This window comes from Notothenia coriiceps, unplaced genomic scaffold (assembly GCF_000735185.1).
Source record: "Notothenia coriiceps isolate Sejong01 unplaced genomic scaffold, NC01 NC01_scaffold00018774, whole genome shotgun sequence".
Lineage (NCBI taxonomy): Eukaryota > Metazoa > Chordata > Actinopteri > Perciformes > Nototheniidae > Notothenia > Notothenia coriiceps.
The window spans coordinates 4,215-18,919 of NW_011351475.1; the positions used below are offsets into that span (position 1 = coordinate 4,215).

Sequence of the window (14,705 nt, forward strand, 5' to 3'; positions counted from 1 at the left end):
GGGGGGGGGGGGGACACAGGTTAGAACATGCTGAGCAGGAACTAAGCCTAAACAATGTTAAATATGAAAATATTATATGCATTTTTTATTATTATATTTTATAATTATGGGTATTTAATTACAGATGCACTGACACCATTTTCTATTCAACCAATGATCGAAGCAAAAGTTGGAGTTTCCAGTTCTGCTTTTAAATAAAAAAACTGAAAAATGTTCCCACCCTATCCTTACCCTCAACCTATATGTGCTTGTTTACAAATGCTTCTATTAGGGGAAAAAATTGCTTTTATCCACAAAAAAAAAAGAAGCAATATATCACATTAGGCTACGCCCTACATGTGTGTGTGCAGGTCAGTGTGTGTCATTTTCACCTCTGGATGTCCTGCTGTGTCTTCTGTATGGATGTGATGGAAGCCTCTATCAAGGCGATGTCCTTCGCCTCTTTATTGCACCGTGCACACTGGTTTGAGAATCCTGAGGAACATGACAGACGAGAACATGAGACTTGTGCAGCTCAATATAAGACTGTTAGATTCGATTGTGTGCGTTTGCCTCACCTTCGTTGTCCGAGGACTCGTGTGTGGGTTCTGGTGTGGTGCTGCTGCTCTCCGTGTTCTGGCTGCAGCTGGACGGCTGGCTGCTGGCCTTCCTTCGTTTCCCATTCATCTCGGCCTGGGAGGAGGCAGAAAAGATATGTTTTAGTTGTGTGCGTAAGAAGTACGAAAAAAAGAGGCTCCTCATGCCTGTCAGTGATTTTGAAACAACTAAATACTGGATACAGTCTGGCTTGAGAGTGTGATGGAAACGTCTGAACCAATGGAGACGAAACTCAGAGAGACATGGGGGAGAGCAGGAACTTTGATGGCCAACACTGATGATTTATTTGGAGCTTTGGCCGGAGAATTCACAAGACATGTGCTGTGCCACGAGTTCATACAGCGGTTACCAAACCAATTCTGAAGAACTCTACCCCAGACCCATGCATTTAGCTAGTTCTGAGAGAAGAATCAACATTGTGCATAACAAGATAAAACCATAACACCTCTATCAGCTGATGCCAACAGGCAGGAACAGGGAGACAAAACACTGAGAGGGCAGCAGTGCTCAGTGAGGGGAGTACAAACTGATAAACTGGGTCAAAGTTATGGGCCTAGGAAAATATTTCCCCAACAGAGAGGAACAGTACAGACTTCCTTTTGGTGAAATGTCAATGACACATCAATAATAGATCAACACAGCCCTGGCATGAAGGTGAGCGATTGTTCCGACTGACCTTCTGCTGGCTGGCCCAGCTGTGGCTGTAGGAGAGGCCGTTGTGTTGCCTCTGGCTCCTCTCGTGCGTCTGAACCACTCCGTCCTTCTCAAACTGAACCAAACAGCGCTCAGGGTCCCACGGCCGAGTGCTGCCAAATATACAAAATAAAATAAGATTTGGATTCAGTCTAATTTAAATGTTATTATTTCCATGTTCTTAATCTACAGCTCAAACAATATACTGACCAAAAATCTAGGCTAAAAAATGAAAAACAGTGAGTGCCATCTCCTGTGTTTTATTTGCTTTCTGTGAGTGTGTTCATACTCCATGTGCCTGTAGGTCCACTCGGAGGTGACGGGGTCCTGATGGAAAAGTCTGGAGGTGGAGGGCTTGTCTCCTCTCTCCCTGGCCTCGGTCCGCTGAGCTTCCTCCAGCACAAACTTCTCCTGGGTGGCCCGCAGCTGGTCCCGGTCCATGATGGCGCTGGTCACATGCTGCCACAGTCTGCCAGAGCATATTGAAAAGACATGAGCACACTGACGTATATTGGAACAGTAATGGAATGTTACTAAGTGCATTAACTCAAGTACTATACTTCAGTACACGTCTGAGGTACTTGTGCTTTACTTATGTCATTCATCTTAATCCTTTGAATTTATAACATTTCAGAGGGAATTATCGTACTCTTACTATACTACAGTGATTCAACATTAAGTAACGAAAAAAAAATAGAAAATATGATATAAAATTGGCTCCAAATTTCCAAACCACTACAACAAAATCCTCCAATTCATTGGTGACATTCCAAAAATGTATATGATATTTTGGATAAAAATGTCTTTCTGCATAATGAGTTATTTTACTTTTGGTACTTTAAAGTACATAGTGCTGTTAATTCATCTGAACTTTTACTTCAGTAACATTTTGTATGTGGGATTTTTACTTGTAAAAGAGTATATATAGACGGTGGAATGTCTACTTTTAAGTGAAGGATCTCAGCACTTAGACCACCACTGTATTTTACATTTAAGTGCTTTTTTAAGTGAGTAGCAGCGTTGTATTATTTTTGATTTGACCTTGTCAAGCACAGATGTGGCTGCATGTTATCTATTTACGTGTGCCAGCTCCAGAGCACTGGCATTGTGCATAAGAACTCACTGACACACCTGATGGGATGCCACTGTCTGACATAAGAATTGACTTGAGATAAAAGCACGTGCTGTTTACCTTTCAGACTCGAACTCTCCCTGCTGCTCTATTTGGACCACTTGTCTCTTGAGGCGGCTGCTGCGAATGTCTGAGCTCGGGTTCCACAACGTCTCCTGCTGGCCTGAGCGCTTCTCGTTGATGAACACCTCGCCGTCCTGAATAAAGCAAAGGCAACCCAATGTTCAGTCCTATCCCATGGGGAAATCCAGAACATATTTATTGTTTTTTATTATCAATTTCACTAATAGAGTGGTGCAGGGGTGACGTATTTTTGTAGGCCGACCCAGAAGTAAGCTGCGCATGGGTTCCCTCGACAAAAAAGCAATGGGATTCCTCCATAGGAATTTGGAATATTGTAAAGAATAAGATCTGTGGAAAACGAACCTGTTTGATAAAAGCACATTTTGTTCAGCCGGATAATCTCCACGTATGTATGTACAATATAATTTCCGAATCATAAATCGAATCGATAGATTTATAATTATAAAATTATAAAAGTACGGTAGACATGTGGAGATTATCCGGCTCAACAAAACGTGCTTGCTTTTTTTGTCCAGGGAACCCATGCACAGCTTACTTCCGGGTCGGCCTACAAAAATATGTAGTCCCTGCACCACTCTATTGTAAAAAGACGAAATTCATTTTCAGACTATACAACACGTTCTTACTTATTCCTGCAGCCCCCTGTGGACTCCTCGTACTACCAGTTAATCTTCCTCTGTTTACAACAGAGAATCACTAAATACTGAGTTGCAGCGAGTAAGTGGCAGAGAAGGATGCTGAAGGATTAATTTAAAAAGGGAGATTGAGATTGGAGGTGGGGATTAGAGTGCTAAAACCTGGATAAAAGCTCTCACCCAGTGTCCATCCACAGTGGCCAGTTGCTCCTCTCCCACACAGATCTTCCCGCTGATCTGATTCACAGAGCAGGCGCCTCCAAGGAAAGGCTGCAGACAAAGTGTGAACATCTTTACTGAAAATGCTGTTATCGCATAATGCAGAGTATCTATAAATATATAAGAAAAAAACGTACCTTGAGTTTGAACTCCAGCTCTGTGAAACATTTGGTTTTCTCACACTCGATGGTGACCTTGCCACCGAGCTCTAGCGTCATAGTGCCGTACAGAATACCTACAGGAGGACAGATACAGTTCGACAGATCAGTAAACACAACGTAGATGAGAACAACTGCATCCTGTTGGCAGTCAAAAGATCAGTACCATTGCCTGTGTTGACGTGCTGTTCGAAAAATAATTTATGATCTAGGTACGGTAGTGAGTGGCCGGACTGTAACACAAGATAAAGACTGTAATTTACAACATGGCCGTATACACTCGGTGACTAAATGGACACCCGACCCGACTTAGATTGCACTCAGCATCCATCTCTAATGTTGGCTGTCTGCCACGTTAGAGTTCATTTTCAGAGCGGAGTGCTATTGATTTCCAGTAGCTCAGACACATTAGGCTACAACAGATGGCTGCAAAAGTTACAGCCCACTCAGGATTTGTCACAGAACACAGAATCCATCGCATCCATGAAAAGACAGTTATTATTTTTAAGAAAATCGTCTGTATTTTCTATCCCTGACCTTATTTTTGTAAGATTTTCTGTCCAAGTGACTAATGGGGAAAACCATTTTTGAAATGTGTCCGGTATTCATCGAGAGTGCTTTTGAAGTTAGCCGCAAAACGGGCTGTAATGTAATCTTTGGGTCAATTCTGCACTGTCATTTTACATAAACTAAAATAGCTTTTTTGGCAGGCTCGGATTTTTCTTATTAGATGTCAGACAAAATTATAAAAAAGGACCCAAAATGTTTCTTTACAAATATTAGTCAAACGGACAGTGAAGGTGACTGTTACATGTTGAATAACTACATTTGATTGTTATAACAATACAGGATTAAGAGGGACATTACTCAACAACACTCAAATTGACCTTAAATTGTTTTTGAACACACAAGTTGGTGGGGAAGTTCATTATATTTTCCTATAGGGGTATTACCTTTGCAGTGAGCATACGGCATGGTGATGACATACTCCTCATCTCTTCCCAGGAACAGCAGCCTGGCTTTTCCATCCAGAATAGCTGACAGAGAGTTACCTACAATAAAGAAGCACATGAATAATATTTCCTTATAAATCCCCGTTATAAATGTTATCCCGATAGACCTTGAAGCAGAACCACATTGTTTTGTCCTCGCATGACTTTGAAATGTGTGAATGTGTTTTGGTCGCACCAGACAAACAGATTACATATTGAAGTGTGTTGTGTACCATAGAACTTGGATTTGGCCAGGATGCTACCACTGATAGAATAACCATCCTTCCTATTGCAGATATAAAAGGCAGAGATGGGCGGATGGTGGGACACCTGGCAGAGGAAAGAGAGAGACATGTGGGCAACAGTGTGAGAAAGGAGTCAGCTAAAATGTGTGAACAAATATGACACAAAGCAATAACGGTGTGCATTTAAGGTATTCTAGGAGTGAAGCTGGTTTTTACCTGTTCAGCTATGTAGAAAGTGCAGCTGTCGGTTTGAGGATGAAGCCAGCAGCAGCGAAACGTTTCCCCCAGGATTGGGTTGTAAGGCTTCTTTAGACCCTGAAATGCAAATACATACATACACTTTGGTATCAGATTGAAAACGTGTACAGCATTGCATGGAGAAGGCCCTGTGGATGTTCCAATACTGATTCAAGGTTACAGAGGTTGTTAAGCTTTTACCCATCCACCTTCAGGGAACTTCCTAGATTTAGTTCTACCAAAGCATGTTGAGCCGGCCCAGGTGAATCTACAGGCCTTAGCTGCAGGCTCATGATGGGTGATTTTGCTGCCACTGAGAATATAAACTCCTAACGAGTAGAGCGAAACAAGCTTCTGCTGTCAGTTTCATTGCACAAATCGACCCAGGGCAGTCGTTTGTGGGGCAAGCCAAGAAAGCACAGAAATTGATGTCAGAGGATGTGAAGCCAAAAAAAGGGCAGTCTAAAAAAATGCAAACACAAAGAGAAAATCTCCCAGGGCTCCTAAAATGACTGCTTCCAAGTGAAACTGAAAAAGCTGAATGGAGAAATAAACAGAGTGCTTTGGATCTGGTTACTGCTGAAATGGTGAAATGGAATTTGATAGACCCCTAAGCTGTAGTTGTTCTACATTTACTCTATTTTATTTAGTAATACTAAAGAATTCAAAGAAAAATAAGTAATTATTTTGTTTGTGTCAGATTTTTCTCACGTAACTATACTTAGAGGTACATATGGTATAGCTGCCATCATCATCTCTGTAATGTCAAAAACAGGTGCCTCTTTTAATCAAGAGTGTCCAATATGATGCCCACAACAAGCCATCCGGTACAATAGTGAAAATAAATCTTACCTTTGGCTTCTTGTAGAAACCAGACAAGTACCATCTCAGCACCTGCTTGATCCGACCATATCCACTCTCCTCGAGTGCAGCTCTGTGGCAAGTGAGATTGTAAATGAGACAAAAAAAATTCCAACAAGTAAAGCAGACATAAAGCTTGTCTTTATCAGACTTTTAAGGAAAATGCTCAAATGTGTGCACTCTTATGGACAGACACACACACACAAGGTATAGTGACTTTAAGTGACTGACTGTGAGAGCAGGTCAGCGTGGTAGTAGTAGTCAGACAGCTTGTCCAGGAAGGAGCGGGGCTCCAGGATGAAGGTGGGCAGCACCACCTTGGACAGATCCATGCCGGGGCGCAGCTGCTTCAACAGGGTCCAGATCAGACCCTTGTTCTCCTCTGATACGGTCTCTACCTGGGACGCCTCCCCAGCCTGAAGTAACAACAGACAGACATGAGTGAGGAGACCTTATTGGTTAAACTCTGGTCAGAGTCCCGGGTTGAGACACCAGGGACATGCACTATGAAGGACATCCCTGAAGTATTACAAACATGGCTTCAGAACACAAAGGAATACCCAAATCTTCAAAACACTGAATATGCATTTGTTTTTACATTTTCTTGCAGCCTTTTTATAACATTAGAGCCTACTGTGAGGGATCTGTAACTCCAACAAAACATGGCAGAGCTTCCTTCATAAAAGATGTAATGGTAAACCCACCTCAGCCATCTCCTCTGTGCTCTGCTCCACATAGGATGTGGCCTGTGGCCCGGGGGACAGCTCGTCTGATTGGTCCATGTCGCTCTCTTCCGTCACCCTTCCACCGTTCTCATTGGCCGCTGTGTACCAGTCATCGTGAGCCTCGCGCTCCGATTTGTCTGAAAAGCCGTCATGCTCCATGTGGTGATTGCCCAGCAGCACAGTGTCATTTAACCTAATGGCAAAAGAAGAGAACACCACGGTTAGAATTATAATAAGCGAGCCTGATATTCAACAGTTTTACTGCTACTGCAGCATAGAAGAGGATTTCCTCGTCTGGAAATGATGTAATAAAATACATAGAAGAATAATCACAGGATTTAATGAGGCAGTTCCCTTGTAAAATAAATGTGTGTATTGATCTTTGACAGGTTGTATCTTAATCAATTTAAACTGGTGTCATGAGTGGCTCTTACAATGCCAGCATGTAAGGGAGTTAATGACCGTGGTTAGACATTAAAGAAGAGTAACGTTGCATGACATCACAAAAATCTTATTTAAATATAGTTGAGTGCTGTCAAAGCTTTTATGATTAGCTCATCAGTAAGGCTGTCTATACAAACTTGTCTCAGACTTGTGAGAAAGACAGAAATAACCCAAAGTGAACTTCAAAAGCTCCGAAGAGCCTCTAAATGTTTATTGAATCTGTAATCGAACCGTTTCGTCCCCACGGCTGTGCCGAGTAACCTCATTGCATTAGAGATTATCAGATAAATAAAACTGGCAGGGCTGGATGTATTCAGTAAATCTGACCCACTGGTTGCCAGGACAACTAGGCCACTCCCCATTTATTTGGTCTGAATGTGGCTGGCCAAAAATGAGGGGACACATGCTTTACATGTATGCAAAAACATGCATATTTAAGAGATACAAACTAGAGCTTATGCTTTGGAATATGGAACTTTTCAGTCTTGGAAACAGCAAACCCAGATCATACATCTGTCAGCACCGAAATAACCAGAGCAAAGTTAAAAACAGAAAGGGAACTGATTTAAGGAGTCATGAATCAGCTTGTAAAAAAAGCCAAGGAAAGGAGAAGCGAGAATAACAGAGGGAAAAAGGGACAGACGGGGTGAAATCGATCTAATAGGGAACATCATGGTTCCAATCCTACAGCCATTTTACAAGTCAGACAGTGGACGTCTGTGTGTTCTGGTGGGGGCCTGTCCCGAAACACATTCACGGACTCCCATAAGTAGAGACAGAAATGAAAGCAGGAGCAGATCGTATCCTTACTATGTGCTATTTCACAATACTCCACATGATCAAACACAGTCAAACATAAGAGCAGTGGAAGATAATTGCAGTGTGTGTCACAGGCTCTCGCGAACACATTCACAGAAGGGATTATGGTTACAGAAAACAAGGAAACAGATTATGTGCACAAACAGCAGCGCAAGGGAGTTCAAATTTCAAAAAGCCTGCGGGCTCGACAGACGAGAACAGTCAAATTCCTGCGCACTCTGTGGATCACTGACTGGTCACTGATGTTATATATTAACCCGAACACGCCCTGGAACAGAGGCAGCTTTCCTTACCTCAAAGACATACAGAGAAACAGACAACTCTTCCTCAGGAGTCAAATAACCACCGACGGAAATCCAAACACAAGCCCAGTCTGTCGTTATCTCATCTCCTGTGTGTGCGTAAACCTTTTAGATCTATTTACTAAAACGTGCAGTTTGGTTTTTCCTCGACTCCAGCTCAGCTGCTTCCTGAATGTGTGTGTGCATATTTCTGTCTGTGTGCCAATCTATTTGTGTGTGAGAGTGTGTCTGTGTGTGTGTGTGTGAGCTTGCAACGGCTGTGTTGCTGCCGTCTCTTTCTGGGCGGTGTATGATTCTCATTCTATCTCATCTTCCTGCTCCTTTGACAGTCATGTGATAAGGTGGGCTGCTGTTATTGGCTGGAAGAGGAGCAGGAGAGGGGGGGGCTGGGGTGGATGGCCAGAGGGAGGGTAGAGCAATGGAGGAGGGGAGGGATGTCTAATGTAGAGTGTAAACAGCACACAAACTGCGACGCACACGTATTAAATGGGAAAATAAATCGTAAATAACAACGTGTATAAAAAAATGCAACACTGTCCAACGAGATTGCATTTAAAAATGTGCCTCTGGCAGATAATTGTATAGCTTTATTGTTACACAACAGTTAACAACGGTTAATGGATTGACAAAGTGGAGCACGCACTTGCACAACATCCACATTATGTTCTCCCCCTGTATTTCTACTGATCACATCAATAGGTGTCAGCAAGGCCGATTTTTAACTAGTTTCACAGTGTGATACTTTATACCCTATCCCAAACAAAGATAACTGACTAGGACCAATTAAGATTGACACTGCACCTACGACACATTTTCATCTATGAATGACAATCAGAAGCCATCACTTTTCTATTTGTATCATAAATAGTATATACACCCATTAGGCTTATACATAGCTGGAAATGTACGTTTGGCTCAACTTCACTGATAACTAAAACAGTGGCAGACTAATTTTGGATAAGAATGATATATTTAGATTCTGTCTGGAGGGAAGGCTGAATCAGCTCCAATAAATAAAGAAGCTACAGTAGCTTCCTCACCAAGGCGCAGAGAGCAGATTGTTTTTAGAAGAGTCTTCAAGGCTAAATGGAAATCAAACTATAAAGCAAGAAATCTTTGTCCGTCTGTAATGTGAAGAAAAATTCCTACGGATGTATGTTAAGACAACCATGAAGCTTAAATTACGATTTCTATTTACGATGATACAACTTTATTCATAACGAATAGAAAACAAGTCAGCTGCAGCGAATAACTCAATGCTCGTTAATGCGAGGAAGGATTCCGGTCACTAACACAATCACACCTCCTTAAAAGCACGATAACAATTAAAGAGCAATGGCAGATGTTATTGACAGCCAAATGGTTCCCTGTGCTAAGGAAGATAAGAAAGGATTGAAACACCTTTATTTAGCATTAATACAATTCAGCTCCTATCAAGTTATCTATCCAAGTATCACTTAGATACTGGGTCATTTCACTCAGTTAAGAACGTGCCGAAGCAAAAAAGACTGTTGGTGGCAGACAAGACATTTTCAAACTGATAGATCTTAAAGAGCCACTCACTTTGTTGGCACACTGAACAGAGTGTGTGAAAACTGGTCTGGTTGGTAGCAAGGCAGACAGAGTGATGTTTCTCCTCCTCCTTATTAGAGCTCTGACTCAGCTCACCTGTGCTGTGTAGTTTACTCTAGACAGCACAGGTGAACCTCGTTCCTCCTCACACAGTTCATCAGGGACATTGCAGACAAGTCAACACGTTTATATTGCCGTTTGGATTATGGATATTCCCGTAACTCTTAGTGTTATGGCACTGTGTTACTGTGTTGGGAAAACCAAAGACAGACTTATGTCTAAATTAATTTGTTCAACAATCATTATTTCTGTGACACAATTTTAAAACTAGCTAACAGCTTCCTGGGAGCAAAATAAGTATATTGATTGATATGTCCTTGTGTTATAACTTGCAGTTTTTCTCATATTAACCTTATTTTGCATCTTTTTTTTGCATTTTAAATGATTAGAGGTTAGACAGACACAACACAGTCCCAGGTTTTCAAGGAGGCAGTTTTCTAGAGTCCAAATAGGTAGCATGCAATGTATACAGTAAAAACATTACGTTTGATATGCTCCCTTTCAAATATACACAAGGCACTGCATGATCTCAAATCGCACTTTTGGTTTGTAAAGCGTTTAACAACAACTAAATCATTTCACAAGGATGGTGCACCCCACGTTTCTCCAGCTGCTATTTCGAGTTGATTAGTGAGAACCACAGAGACTATATTTTAGACCTACCAGCTGGGAGTTTCTCAGTGCATAAATAAGACAGCACAAATGTGTTTGGTGGAGTGCCAAGAGTCTTGTGAGTGAATTGGCAAGCGCAACAACTTGGGAGTGTGATTACAGAAAACACTAATCATCAAATGACAACAACAAGAAAGTGTAAGATGGAGATAAACTATATGCGAGATGCTTTCAGTGTATTCAGCTGTACAGTATGTACTTACTGTAGCAGCTCTGCATCGGTGAGTGTGGAAGACTGCAGCAGGTGGAGTATGTGAGAGGAGTCTGAGGATGTGCTGAACTCCCCTTCCTTCCCGCCTTTGGCTGTCAGCTTGTAGAGACTGGAGCAGCTGAGAGCCAGCTCCAAAGCATCCATCCAGCACCGGCCTGATGAGACGGGAAAGAGCACTTTCAATAAATGCTTGTAAAAATAATTAATAAAAAATGCTAGATATACACAAGCACAATTCAAACTAAAGCAAGGACATACAAGCCTCACCATCAGACTCAGACGCTGCTCTGAAGATCAGGTAGTTGCTGGGTAGCGGCTGCGTGATGGAGCCAACGTTCTCTCCTTTGGGACCCTGAACATAAGGATGAAACGATGAGCCACGCTTCATGCCATTTTAGTCATGTTTTACCAACAGAAGCAAACGGCTCTCTCAAGGGCTATATGCATAATAGAGCACTGAAGACGATAATTGTCACTTAAAAATGAAAACTATTGGGTGAATACAAATGAAAGGTTACACTTACAAGAAGAGGCTAGTCTATTTATAGAGCATCAACATATCAAATGCACAGAAATGAAATACGGTTACTGATAACATTGCTTTTGTTTTAACCTTGCAGTGCATTAAGCCCTGATTTTTCATTTGGCACAACTAAACCACATTTGTATTTAAAACTCCAGTCATGACAACTACAAAGCCCCCTTGAAAAGTCTGTTTTGTTACAGCTGAACCAACAAACATGTCTGACCTTGACAGCCCAGATGGATTTGTCCAGCGGGTGGTAGAGCTTGAAGCAGAAGCCGTCCTTCTTGGAAGGTCTCTCGATCAGCTTGCACGCACTGAGCAAGATGGTGCCCACCCAGTGGTCCGATTTGGGGGTCTTATAGATGAGAAGAATTCCTGGCTTCAGGGCACACCACAGCTTGGTCCAACTCTTTAAAGAGCCACGAATCTAAAGGACAAGAGAAGAGAAAGGGGGACATGTTAGTATCAGAGCATAATGCGAGGACAAGAAATATGATGTTGTTACAGGATTGACTTGCAAGGTGCTAAAAGGCACACTTTGTTTGGAAATTACTATTAAAATGATGATAAGCAAAGAGCATTTATGGCAGAAGATACAAAGCCTGAATATGTTTCTAAAGATTTGTATTATTCTTGATGTCATTGTCAATGTAGTAGCTTTGTCTTATAGAAACCCCCCCCACACCTTTAGCCAGTCGGACATGATAACAACACTGGGGTCCTTCAGTGCAGTGAACAGTTCTTTGGCTGCCCGTTTCTTCTCTTGTCTGTAGTTCTGCTTTTGAACCTGAAAAACAATGACACACAGATGAGTCATCAGTGGTTACTGCTCAGAGGACTGATCTGAGGGTACCAACACTAGGTGGAAGCAGAGTCAACTAAACACTAGCAACCATGCTCTCGGTGTCATTAACAGGATGCATTGTTGATCATTTGACACATACAAGAGGGTACACATTTAAAATTAAAATAAGGTTTTCAATGGTACATTTATTTCACTGAGTTTAGACGGACAGATACTGAGGAGATACATGACCTGCCCTTTAACAGTATTTCCAAACTGCATGATAATGCTTAAAATGTTTCACAACTGTGAAGGTTTCGATGTTTGTGTACCTTGAGAGACTCCTTCCGGGCCAGCTTCTCTGTGGGGGAGGGGCACTCGACACCATTAAACATCCTGGACTCAGACTGGGGGAGGGAAGAGAGGAAACAGGCAGTTTGGATAAAGAAAAGGGAGAAACTACACAAGAACACAGCAGAGATTCTAGAACTGCATTTTAAATGTATTATCATTTAAAAAGACATATCACCCAAACAATACTCAGTTAGCTCTTGTGATATCACCCCACAGGTGCCAAGACTTGCTTTCTTTTTGAACCCCACATTGACTTATTCTTCCCTTAGCCACGTAGCTCATCTGATCTGCCACAAGTTTGTATGAAGCAAGCGGGTGGTCTGTTTCAAAGCAGCTGCTAGTGTGACCACAAACCCACTAACTTCCTTGGTTAGACATCAAAGGGCCCTTACTGTTTGATGGGCTCCACTGATCAGAAGGGATTAGAATCTCAGTGTTAGATTTTGCTACCATTTCTCAGTTTAATTGCATAACCACTTGATCAGAATGCCCTAAACAAATAACAATCACAATATTTTTTGGTGAGCCCACACATACACTTAAGTCTTATCTTTATGTGTTAAAAAAGCCATTCTTAAAAGCGTAGTACAATATAACAATGCTGTGTAAATGATAACATGCAAGTGTTAAGGCAGTGCTCAGTCTCCTATTGTCCCATAAGGGCTTTTAGAATAGAAGAGAGGGCAAAGGCCACAGATGCAGCTGCGCCTGTCAATTATTCAACATATAAATAAGCAATATTGCGGTGCGAGGCGAAGCAACAAAAGGAGAGGAAACAAGACAAAATGAGATTGCCCAGTTGCCAGTGGAAACATTGAATTGCCACTCTTAATTAGTATTACTAAGGAATGGAAACAGAGTGTTAGAACTAATGCAACAAAGGCAGTACCAGGACATTTAGGGTCTGGGTCAAATACATGGCATGTGATGCTAAAGACACAGTTCCCACCATGGCCCCAACAAGTTCAATCCCAAAGCTTTGGTGCAGTTCCTGGACTTAAATTATGTTATTAATTCCTCGTTGGGTATTGCTGATTCTTGACAAAAGTAATGCTTCTGGTTTCCATTTCAAATCCACAGATGTGACAGCTTTGAGTATTTTATGAAAAAAATGTAGGTTTGTCTACTTAGGATCTGTACTACAGAGGAAAATAAATCATCGTAGAATACAAAAGGAAAGAAGCTCTCCTAATGAGTTAGATTGAGCTGCCCAATCAGTAACTGTGTTCTTACCTTGCTGCCTGGTGATTGGGCAGGACTAAGTTCATTACTCAGCATGGAGAGACCGTTCCTGTCTGTGTCACTGCCTGGTGGGAACCCACAACACACAGTCACATACAAATGTGAATAAATCTGCGGACAGACAATTAAAGCAGGGCAGCCACACACGCAGATAACAAGCCGCAGCTGAGGTTTGTCACAGTACACCATCATTTCACACCCACTGGATTCCAGTGGCACACACCTGGACTATCATACTTTGTGACATTTACATTAACCTCTTGGTACCTGAGCTGAGGTTGTAGAGGTCGTTGTCTCCTCCATAAGACAAGTTCCGAGTGAGGCTTCGGGGGTCAATTTTGGGTGGGGAGGTTGCGTTGGGGCACAGAGAAAACCTCCGATGGAACAAATTCTCCTCCTTCATCCTGACAGCCTGCGCGTCCTCTACAGGGGAAGAGGGCAGAGGGGAAACAGGAAAGAAATGAAGGAGGAAACGGAGGAAAGGAAGAAAGAAAAATATGATGAGAACACAATTTTCAACACAATTTTTTGCACAAATTTCTTCATCTATTATTAGGCATTAAAAACAATACAAGTGATTCATCCTGTCCTTGCAGCTTTCTTCTATCGAATATAATCGTATTTGCTCCCTCGCCCTGCGTCACCGTCTCTAAAGATCTTATTCTTCACCCTCGTTCCTTCTCTCTCTGTGTATATGTTGGTCTGTCTGGACCCCCGCCCTTTCTCTCCTCTCTAACACTAACAAAGACCTACTGTGCGAGGACATGTCAGCCTGTCTACATAATAGCCCTGTGCGTGGCAGTGACAAGCAGATCAGTCTGCACATTGTTAGTGTATATGACGGTTAGTGTCTCTAAACAACTTCAGTCACTCGGCTACAGAGACTCAGTGTTCAACACGACTCCCACCATCATTGCCACAAATCCTCCATCCTCCCTGTCGGCCTGCCTCAACAGGCCATTGCTCGCTTCTTCAGTAAATCCCTTGATATCCACGAGGATTCCCATTTACTTATAATATGCACATCTCGGCACACAAAAGGGTCCACATGCAGCTCCTGCAGATGTGGGCCGGATCATGCTGAGACTCTGCAGCTTAATGTCGTTATCTTACAACAAAGAGAGGTTTAGTCAGATTTAAG

At 42.2% G+C, this 14,705-nt stretch overlaps 1 protein-coding gene across 2 annotated transcripts in view; it reads right to left on the minus strand.

Moving 5' to 3' along the window:
* The window catches only part of osbpl5 (oxysterol binding protein-like 5), a 16,014-nt gene extending 1,762 nt beyond the window's left edge, over positions 1–14,252 (minus strand). The window contains exons 1-20 of one of the 2 annotated variants that reach the window (XM_010777879.1): positions 13,832–14,252; positions 13,556–13,629; positions 12,301–12,375; positions 11,870–11,971; positions 11,408–11,611; positions 10,926–11,010; positions 10,651–10,813; positions 6,558–6,771; positions 6,085–6,269; positions 5,845–5,926; positions 4,972–5,070; positions 4,744–4,840; positions 4,472–4,570; positions 3,498–3,595; positions 3,322–3,411; positions 2,483–2,619; positions 1,580–1,759; positions 1,274–1,403; positions 558–672; positions 372–474 (exon numbers count right to left, since the gene is read on the minus strand). In XM_010777879.1, coding sequence (XP_010776181.1) covers positions 372–474; positions 558–672; positions 1,274–1,403; positions 1,580–1,759; positions 2,483–2,619; positions 3,322–3,411; positions 3,498–3,595; positions 4,472–4,570; positions 4,744–4,840; positions 4,972–5,070; positions 5,845–5,926; positions 6,085–6,269; positions 6,558–6,771; positions 10,651–10,813; positions 10,926–11,010; positions 11,408–11,611; positions 11,870–11,971; positions 12,301–12,375; positions 13,556–13,629; positions 13,832–13,967 — 2,468 coding nt within the window. In that variant the 5' untranslated portion in view covers positions 13,968–14,252. The remainder of the gene's footprint in view (positions 1–371; positions 475–557; positions 673–1,273; positions 1,404–1,579; positions 1,760–2,482; positions 2,620–3,321; positions 3,412–3,497; positions 3,596–4,471; positions 4,571–4,743; positions 4,841–4,971; positions 5,071–5,844; positions 5,927–6,084; positions 6,270–6,557; positions 6,772–10,650; positions 10,814–10,925; positions 11,011–11,407; positions 11,612–11,869; positions 11,972–12,300; positions 12,376–13,555; positions 13,630–13,831) is intronic. The other variant, XM_010777880.1, reaches the window with a different exon arrangement.
* Between the last annotated feature and the right edge of the window lie 453 nt (positions 14,253–14,705).